Raw genomic sequence first — 10,467 nt, 5'->3', positions numbered from 1 at the left:
ATGTGTGACGGGGTGCTCCTGATCTCCTTCTTGTCTTCGTGCATTTCTTCTTATGATTATATTGTGCAGAACACATGTGGACATCACTAATGGCTCTATATGGTCAGGCTTCAAGCATATTGCAGTGTGGAATACTCGGAATCTATTTGCCAGAACCCCAAAGGCGTTCTCCACCGTCCTGCGTGCCCTACTTAACCTGTAGTTGTAAATCCGTTCCTCCTTGCTAAGTCCTCTTTTGGGGTAAGGCTTCATAAGGTAATTCCTCAGGGGGAAGGCATCATCGCCAACTAGGAAGTAGGGCACAGGAGATCCATTAGGTTGACCTGGCAGGGCATCTGGTTGGGGAAGATTTGCTTCCTCTTGCAACAGCATTTCTGCCATTCGGGTCTGGGCAAATACACCACCGTCTGACTCTGACCCAATGGCACCCACGTCGACGTATAGGAACTTGTATGAAGCATCAGCAACTGCAAGTAATACCATGGAGTAGAACTTCTTGTAGTTGAAGTAATGCGTACCGCCCTTGGGAGGGTTACGGAGCCTAATGTGTTTCCCATCTATAGCTCCAATTAAATGCGGGAAGTTCCACCGTTCCTCAAAACCCCGTGCAACCTCCTGCCACGCTTCAGGTGTTTGTGGCACCTGCAGTTCCTCATCCCCGAAGGCAGCAACAGTGGCCCTGCAGGTCTCTGGTACAATGTGACTAATGGTGTTGTATGCTACCCGGAACGAATATTGCAGACTCTTGTATGAATCACCTGTAGCGAGGAAGCATGGGTGATAGCAACACGTAGGCCTGGCTCAATGGGTTTCTCCAGAATGTCACTTTCTTCTGAATATAGGGTGTAACCCGTTCAACAATTTCATTGAAGAGGTCCTTGTCAATCCGGGTAAAATTTCTGTACAGGTCTGGGGCTTCGGTTGACAACTCCTCCATCAGGTTGTCATAATGACCTTGCTCCATCCTTTTCTGCAGGTACAGCCACGCCCACACCCTCCTTCGCCGCCTTTTTTACTGCTCTGTGTGCTTTGCAGCAATCATTGCAATCTCCAGCAATAACATGATGTGGACATATTCAATGACATATGGCAACATTTCTGTTCTATCCCTACTTGCTGTAGCTATAAGTTGACGCATTTCAGCTATGTTGTCCATGTTGCTTCAGCACGTTGGTAGTATGTCTTGACGCTGTGGTATTACGGCATTGACTAGCCTCACATGTGCAGCTCCCGGCCCTTATATAGCTGGGGTTTAACCCCCACAGTACGTGGGGCCAAAGTGACGTTTGCGTAACTCAGTTACGCAGAACCTAACATATACGGTATTCATACGTTGGTGTTACGTGCTCTGCCACGCACTACTTCTGCCTGCGCCGCCGCTTGTTGGTCAGTGTCACGTCACCCTTACGCAGTGCGTACATTTGCGGCGCAGTATAATATGCATGCATCACGCACATCGTCCCGAGACACGTATCCAGTTAGGCTGGGCTTATTTTCTCGCGTAAGCGCATGTTTCACAAATTCCGGCTGTGCATGCGCATGCGTGACTTGATACGTGAATGTGTGAACTTAGCATAACAATCCAGTGCACCCTCAGCGGGACCACTTGAAGAAAACCAACGTGGTATACCGGTACCCATGCCCCATCCGAGAATGCCTCGGTTCTTACACTGGTATGACCACCATGCGTTTCTCCTAGAGGATTTCCAGCCACACCCAAGAGTGAGCCATCTTTAACATGCCAGGACCGCCCATAACCAGAGAATTGCAAGAAAAGATGTAATCACGAATATGGAAATAATTGATCGAATTACGGACCACCCCCGCCTGCGCCACTTGGAAGCATTGAACAATGGGAAGGAGAAAACCAACCCTCAACATTATGCAGGAAACCTTTCTCCTCCCCACGGCGGCCAGGAGACATGCACCGAGCGACCTTTCATAGCGAACTAGCGATTCAAAATTCGGCATCTGAGGATTGAGATTCTCCCATTCATCCCCAGCAATACAATGCCACTCGCACAGAAGACGAGCCCTGAACATCAACATGGGAGAGAAGGTTCCTCCCGAGATGACCTGCCCTGGGCAGCCAATCATAATTCAGCACCGATCAAGACCTCCCTATAAATACCGACAAAAGAGCCTTGTTTCTCCAGATCTTTTTCAACCACGTCCAGAGGATAACCAGCAAGCTGGTCGAAACATGTCGATGGTACCTGAAGTAGAACCTGAACACAGACGATGAAGGATTTCTAATTAGATATTTCAATAAAAGACTTCCCGCATTCCGCACACTATCCTTTTTCCAGTATGAATATAGGCCAGTTGCTGGCCAACAACGCTGAGCCCAAAAAGCAAATTATAAGGAAAATAGAAAATATGCTGTGTAAGATAAATGCGCATAATACAACCATCCTTTTTAATAATAATAATAATAATAATAATAATAATAATAATAATAATAATAATAATAATAATAATAATAATAATGAATCTTAGTTTATTGAGAAAACCATGATTAAGCGAATAAGGCTTTATCTTATTATTACTACTATGAATATCACCAAATTATCATTTCCCATTTTCTTGCAATTACTTGTTTGGTTATAGTAGCAGAAAGACCAATAACATTGGAGGAATCCTGACAAAAGTCCACCTCATCACACTGCGAAGACGTGGAAGTGTTTTGATTATGTTAAGAGCCCGTTCTATCTAATATGTCCTCACGCCGCTATTTTCGAAGCCTGGGCTGTCTTTGGGAACAGTAAGATAGTCCTAGATTTCAGTTACTGACTCACATATCAGTGATTTTCATGCATTAAAGTGTATATGTGTATATATATATATATATATATATATATATATATATATATATATATATATATATATATATATATATATATATATATATATATATATATATATATATATATATATATATACTTTATCACATCACCGTGATTCATATACAAGCATTAAGCTACAAATGTCCTTTAATATCCAGTTCGCTCTACCTCGGAAATAATATATTTTCATGTATGTCGTCCAAAGGGAAATTTTTTTAGTTGATAATAGAGTCGTCGTCTCGTGGGCTCGAACCACGGAAGACAAGAACTCAGGACTACAGTCACGCACATTAAACCACACGGCCATCTATATGTTGATAGATAGATAAATAGTTAAATATGATAAACAAGTACACACAGACAAGCGATTGGAATGCCCGCATGTTCCCTTACATATTCATAATTGTGCTATGAATGGATATTGAACTACCAATTTCTTTTCATGGGCGGGAAAACGCGTAGTAAGAGTCGGTTTTCATGGGGAAACTTAGATTGTATTTCCGCGTTGTATCATCTGAGCTGAAACCATTGTGAACCAAGATTATTCCACCAAGGCTACTGAAGCATATTTATTGTATATGAGCAAAGTTGGTGCGGGTCACTGAAAGATGTTCCGTGGGCTGCAGGAATTGCTCAAGCAGCACAGGAAGTCGGTTTGCTGGGAATCATTGGTACAAATGAGTGGAAAATGCGCTTCTGTCTCGAGCAGCAGTGCGGCACGGTAGGGAATGCTTACCGTTGGGAGCAGATGAATATTGTCTTCATCCAAGGGAAAAAGTGAAAGGCTACGTGAAATTATTGAAAAAAATATAAAATAAACATATGACTAAATGCGTAATTAAACATAGACAAGCAAAGTTTCCAGTTTATTTATTTCTTCAGAGTATCCAGTAACAGTTAATAAGTTCGTGATGTGTCATCTAATGTTTATACTCAGTAACCTATATTTTACTCAAAACAGATTATTAAATTTCGGAATAAATGGTAAATCCTACAGTCACCTGACTGCATTTCCAAGGCGTTAACTAAGGATTTCAAGCCCGTTGTCGCATAGGTTTTCTTGAATATCTTTTTATATATCAGCTGTATCTTCTTGATGTTTTGGCACATCATGTTTTAGACCCTACAGTAATTTTGGTCAATATAATGAAGTACCAGAATTTATTGATTAAGGCAATTTACTCTTGAACTTTTTCAATTTCCCCAACAATCGTTGTAGATATCCGAACACCTGTCCGTGGCTTAGCTAAAGAGTTAGGAAAGAAGCCCCCTCCCCTCGTCTCTCTCTTTCTCTCTCTCTCAAACTTATGAATGGAAGAATGTACAACGATATGGTTTTTTACGTTTTACATATCCAAATTAGTTTATGCATTAAAGTTTATCTGTATTTCATTGTTTTGTATTTCATTGTTTTGCAGCCAGATTGGAGGAAGCCAGGCTTGCTGTTACTAAAGAGGTGTGGGAAGCAGCGGTCCGACGGTCTCAAGCTTTCGAGGACGAGTACTGGCTGACAGACAACATCCATGATTGCATAGATCCCATCTTTATCAACGTCGCCAGCGATGACGAGGAAGATCTATTTTAGATAGTAAAGGCGAGTGAATTAAAATACCATGGTTATTCTGTTTATATATATGTAATTCATTAGCTTTTGTTTATATCTTCATCATTTTTAAATGTTGTATGTCTATGCTATTTTCATGCTTAGTGTAAACATTGCTTTATGCAAGTCTGTAAAATTTCTGTATATATTACACATACTTTTTTGGCTATATATATCATAATGTATATAGTGGTGTTGTTAAAAAAATAACTATTATTTCATCCACTTTTTCTCCTTTTCATTTCCACATCTGCAATATCTTATAATCAAAATTGGCCCACTGCCACCCCATTCTCATGGTAATGAATAAAAACATACTTGGTATATAAAAACATGCAAATGCCTATATGAAAGATACTGAATAAATGGTTATTGTCGGTAATTCAAAACGCGAAAAGCCATATCGTAGTACACTCTTCCATTCTTAAATTTGAGACAGAGAGAGAAACGAGTGGGGGGTGCCCCTTCTTTCCTAACTCATTAGCTAAGCCAAGAGCAGGTGTTCGGATATCTACAATGAATGTTGAGGATACTGAAAAAGTTCAAGAGTAAATTCTTTTAATCAATAAATTCTGGTACTTCATTATATTGTCCAAAATTACCGGAGGGTCTAAAACATGCTATCCCAAAATATCAAGAAGATACAACTGATATATAAAGAGATATTCAAGAAAACCTATACGACAACGGGGTTGAAATGTTTATATAAAATCTACTGGTCACTTTTTACCAGCAACGAAAATATTCTCGGTAACCACAAAACTCTCTTAGCTTCTCAATATCTTCGTGGTTTTTGGATACTCTTGTCACTACCGAGCTTAAAGATCCAAATGGAAAGAATATGAAGCTCCGGAGTATCAGAACAAGGTCACGTTACCCACCTGACCACGAGAGCACTTGTCTACTTTGGTGAGGATAAGTCTATTCTAGCTTTAATAAATGCATCTGAATTCGACAGGTATATGTATGTGTGAACGGCATTAGAATTTTAATCCTTCTTGTGGTCAAGTGGGCAACGTGACCTCCTTCTGATACTTCGGATGCGGTTTCGAATCATGTCTCGAACAGCAGGAATGCTTCATAGTTTTTCCATTTGGGCCTTTGTATCTTGAGAGAGAGAGAGAGAGAGAGAGAGAGAGAGAGAGAGCAGACTTATGATTTATACAGACCTCAAGTTCTCAGCCTCTTCAAAGTGGAATTTAATTTGCTGACTGATGGACTAACCCTCGAGAACGCCGCTCTCCGTTGACTGTAATAATACGTTTGAAAATGTTGAGAGAGAGAGAAGACTCTTTTCAGTTGGTCGCTTGATGAGAGAGAGAGAGAGAGAGAGAGAGAGAGAGAGAGAGAGAGAGAGAGGAATTTCACCTGTACTTGTGATTTATATGGTCTCTTAACATTGTATATGTGAATACGTTTCATTTTATTGTATGTGTGCGTTAAGGTTAAAATGGTTATTGTGTAATAATGTCTCTCCCCTCTGTCTGTATATATACTGTTATGGCTTCTTTAGAGTTGGGAATGACTGTACTGGAGTCTTATGAAATAAAAAGTAGTAAGTTTTTATCCCTACAATAAAAACCCTTGCAACCCCATAAACTGGTGAAAAAATGCAAGATTAAGCAATAAATTGAAGGTCGAAAACCCTTGCAACCCCATAAACTGGTGAAATGCAAGATTAAGCAATAAATTGAAGGTCGCCAAGTGAAAGTGACTTTTTTAACAGTAATTTATTATTTACAATCACAACATGGAAGAAATTACCAGGAGAAAATGGGACACTTTCACTAAATTAATTAACTTGTAAATTATACAACAGCAATAGTGGGGCAGATAACAGTAATATTTTAGAAGAATCGTGCAAATTACGATACAAGCATCAAATTTGGCACAATTGTTCTCCAAGGGATACTAATCAAATCTGCCCGATTGGCCAATTGAAATTCCAAAATGGCGGCCATTTTTCAAGATGGCCGCCAAAATAACCACCAGAAGTTGGTGTTTTGCTTAGAAATATTTGCAGTTGTCTGATTTGCATGATCTAAGTGTGGATTCCTATGTTTTTAAGCCTGCTGATGTATATTTTCTAGTTTATAACATGGTTAAGGCACTGTATTAACCCTTAAAGGCATTCGTTATTTTTAGCACCTTGCAAAGCATTCGATACGTCTGGCAGACTCCTTTTTTGGAAAATAAAAAAAAATGGTTGTAATAGTTTTTAATGATTTTTATGGGCATGAACAGAATGAGCAGCTGCTCTACTTTCATTTTAAGCACTAACTTAAGTAATTTTGCAAAAAAGGAATAATAGTAAAATTGACCAGAGAAATTAACCAAAAACTGATTATTTTTTAATAAAACTTAAGAAAAAATTTATTATCATTCTACTAATAAGAATTAAGAAAAAATATTTTATGAGGCTCTTCTCTTGTCCCTTGGCCATGCTCTGTAGTTGCCACACTCTTCTGGCTCTGGCGGGTCACCTCTGGAAGACTCTGTGAAAAAGGATAATTTTTATGTTAAAAAAACAGGAATATATCCACTATGCAATTTTTTTATGACTTTGTCAACTTTCTTTGACATTAAACTATGATTTTCAGCCCTTAATTATATGTAGTGACACTTTATAATAAAACTATGACGATAATATGACAATAATATGACTATAATAATGAGCCACGATGTTTAGTTTTCTATTACTTACCTACTGTGACTCACAATCAGGAGACAGGGGATAGCAGTGGCTGAGACACACAGCGAGGTCACACTTGGTGCAGTGGAAGCGTGTCTTGCGGCGTTTCTTTGCTGGGCACTTCTTACAATAGGATGGCGTAAAGCGGCTTTCTGCAGTTACCACCTTTTGACTACAATCCTGAGTTATTTCGCAGACAGTATTCATGATGTTCCTTAGGGAGATTGGTAGAGTGGGAGCGCTTAGCCTTTGTTGTGCCCAGGGTTTTATGAATGCTTTTGCAACTGCTTGCATGAATTTTCTTCTGTTGAGAGAGGCAGTTGTGTTCTCAGAGTAAATGACCCAAACGTTGATGCCACCTATGTTTATCATACCATAAAATATGCACATTGGCCATCGCTGTGTACTTCTCCCATATGAATATATGGCACACATCTGGTCCAGGGCGTCAACGCCACCTTTTGTTGAATTATAAAATTCAATAACCTCTGGTTTCCCTGAGTTCCCTAGTGATGGTAATGTGTGCATGGATGATAGCAGCAACACATTCTTCTTTTTTTTTGATGATGTAGCCACGTAAGAGACCTGAATCATGTTGTCTGTGAATAGGAATGCACTTGACCCCTCTTCACGGGAAGAAACATCTTTCATTTCACCAGGCACTTCTTTCTTATTTGCCCTGACCGTCCCAACATAAGTCATCCCACAGTTCTGAATAATATTAGTTATACATGCAAATAAAAGAAATAAGCAAATAAGCATTTCAGTTTATCAGTCTTTTTATAATATTAATTATACATGCAAATAAAAGAAATAAGCAAATAAGCATTTCAGTTTATCAGTCTTTTTATAATATTAGTTAGACATGCAAATAAAAGAAATAAGCAAGCATGCAAAAGCATATAACATAGGAGATATAATATGAAAGCATTCACACAAATAAATATCCAAAAGAATATCACACATAAATTAGTACAACTTGTATAAAATTAGTTACACTTGCATAGTATTTCATGCGTCTGATGGACTACTTATGCAAATTAGTACAAGTTGTATAGCATTTGATGTATCTGATACACTCCTCAATTATTTGCATATCATTTCATGCCTCTAATGGACTGCATATGCCAATTAGTACAACTTGCATAGCATTTGATGCGTCTACTACACTCCTCAATTAGTTAGACTTGCATAGCATTTCATGCGTCTCATGGACTACCACGGCAAATAACACTGAACCTGGAAAGAGGACCAGCTGCGCGATACCTTCCTTTACAAGACCCAGTGGTACACTTAGCATAGCTGGGTTGCTGAGCCTGTATGAGTATGTGGTCTCTGGAGCCAACATTTTTCCACTCCCACTGATCCTGTCAGGGGATAAGTCTGCTTTTAAGGGTTAAAGGAGTGATTGTCGGGCACTACCAAGGCACAATGGTGACATCACTGCTGTGAAACTCAGCATGGGGTTCAGTATCAGCTAAGTAGGAAATTTATGTTGGCATCATACTGCAACAACCTGCTAGTATCCCAAATGCTGCCTAATCAACCCCAAATCAGTTAGGCAGCCGCACCTGAATGGACAGGACGTGCCAGCACGGGAGAGCCAAACCAAGAATAACAGGGTTTTACTTATCTGGATGGTGTACAGATGATTTCTGGGACTTATGACACAGTGCAATAACCTAGTTGTATCCCATACAGGGAAGTGCCTATTGTATATTACAGGACATAAGAGGCCTATTATACTATTACATGTACAGCAAAAACGATAAACCCTCGACCCTCAACGTCATCATAATCATGGATGCAAACTCTACTGGACAATCATGGAAAACAGACTGGACCAAGTGTTGCCTATGTCAGGAGGTTAAGAAAGATCTAAAATCTCCCCAGGCCAATCCTGCCAGAAGAGGGGATGATGGATATACGAACCTGGCAAAGAATATTCCTGTTTCACTCACTCAATGCGCTACCAATCCAGCTAGACCCTGCAAGACTTGACGAAGGGTGTGGGATAGAGGAAACATTGAGAAAAAATAAGGCACAATATCATGAGAGTAGCAGGCTTTTGTTCAACAACACAAATTACACTTGACTGAAAAAAGAGCAAGTCATGTAGGTACCAGTGATGAGCGCAGTAGAAGTAAGATTCCACGAAAGCTCCAAGAAACTAAAACAAAAGAATGCTTCTTCTGCAAAACTGAAGGAGGGGAGCTTAGAGAAGCAATGACAATGCAAGTGAATAGGAGAATAAATGAATGTGCCAAAACACTCAGTGATACAAAACTTCTCACCAAACTAAGTGCAGGAGACGTTGTAGCCCAAGACATGAAATATCTCCCTGGCTGTTTGGTGGCATTGTATAACCGAGAACGGGCATACCTAAAAGGTGCAGGAGCAAGAAAAAGCACAGGAACACTGGAAGGATGCATATCCAATTGCTTTCTCTGAACTAGTCACCTACATCTGCGAGATGAAAAATGCCAGTGAGAGGCCACCGATATTCAAGCTTGCTGATTTGACGAAGCTTTACAGGCAGAGGCTGGAACAGCTTGGTGTTGACTTGCCTGATGTTCATCCTACTTGACTCAAGGATCAGCTGCTTTTGCACATTCCACAGCTGCAAGCTAATCGCCAAGGACGAGAAGTTCTGTTGGCTGTTGAAACTGATGTAGGTTCAATCCTATCAGAAGCATCCTGTTATGGTGAAGCGATCCATCTAGCAAAAGCCGCTGGGATATTAAGACAAGATATACTCCGTCAGAAGTCGAATTTCAGCAGCAATTTTCATGACAAAGACTTAGAACAGTCTGTGCCACCATCACTGCTTCAGTTTGTATGCATGATCGAACATGGTGCAGACATCAAGTCCCAACTTCATCATGGAGCGTCGAAATCAGACTTTGCTATATCACAACTTCTACAGTATAACTGCTTCGCCAAATACAAGGAAGGAACGGATGTCCATAGACATTCCAAGGACCGGGAGCCACATTTGCAGTCTACATGGGCCTGTATGAGTTTGCCAAGACGAGTAAGAGACAAATAATTGAAATGCTCCATGAGAATGGGCTCAGCATATCATATGACCTGAGTCCTAGAAATCTCAGCACAGTTAGGGGAAGCAGTTGTTGCACAATACGTGGAAGATGGAGTAATCTGTCCCCCAGTCTTGACAAAGAATTAGTTCACAACTGGAGCAGTTGACAACATAGATCATAATCTGACTGCGACCACTGCTGAAACATCTTTACACGGTACAAGTGCATCCAGTTTCCAGCTTCCAAACACAGGAAATGCTGGTGATGAATGTGAGCCACTCAAAC

The 10,467-nt window shown here is 40.1% G+C and overlaps 1 protein-coding gene across 1 annotated transcript; it reads right to left on the bottom strand.

Moving 5' to 3' along the window:
• Window positions 1-7,153: 7,153 nt before the first annotated feature.
• On the bottom strand, window positions 7,154-7,843 carry LOC136840463 (piggyBac transposable element-derived protein 4-like). The gene has a single exon (XM_067107136.1). The coding sequence runs from the start codon at window positions 7,841-7,843 to the stop codon at window positions 7,154-7,156; it is 690 nt and encodes a 229-aa protein (XP_066963237.1).
• Between the last annotated feature and the right edge of the window lie 2,624 nt (window positions 7,844-10,467).

This window comes from Macrobrachium rosenbergii, chromosome 7 (assembly GCF_040412425.1).
Source record: "Macrobrachium rosenbergii isolate ZJJX-2024 chromosome 7, ASM4041242v1, whole genome shotgun sequence".
NCBI classification, from domain to species: Eukaryota; Metazoa; Arthropoda; class Malacostraca; order Decapoda; family Palaemonidae; genus Macrobrachium; species Macrobrachium rosenbergii.
This window is presented reverse-complemented; position numbering and strand designations above follow the sequence as displayed.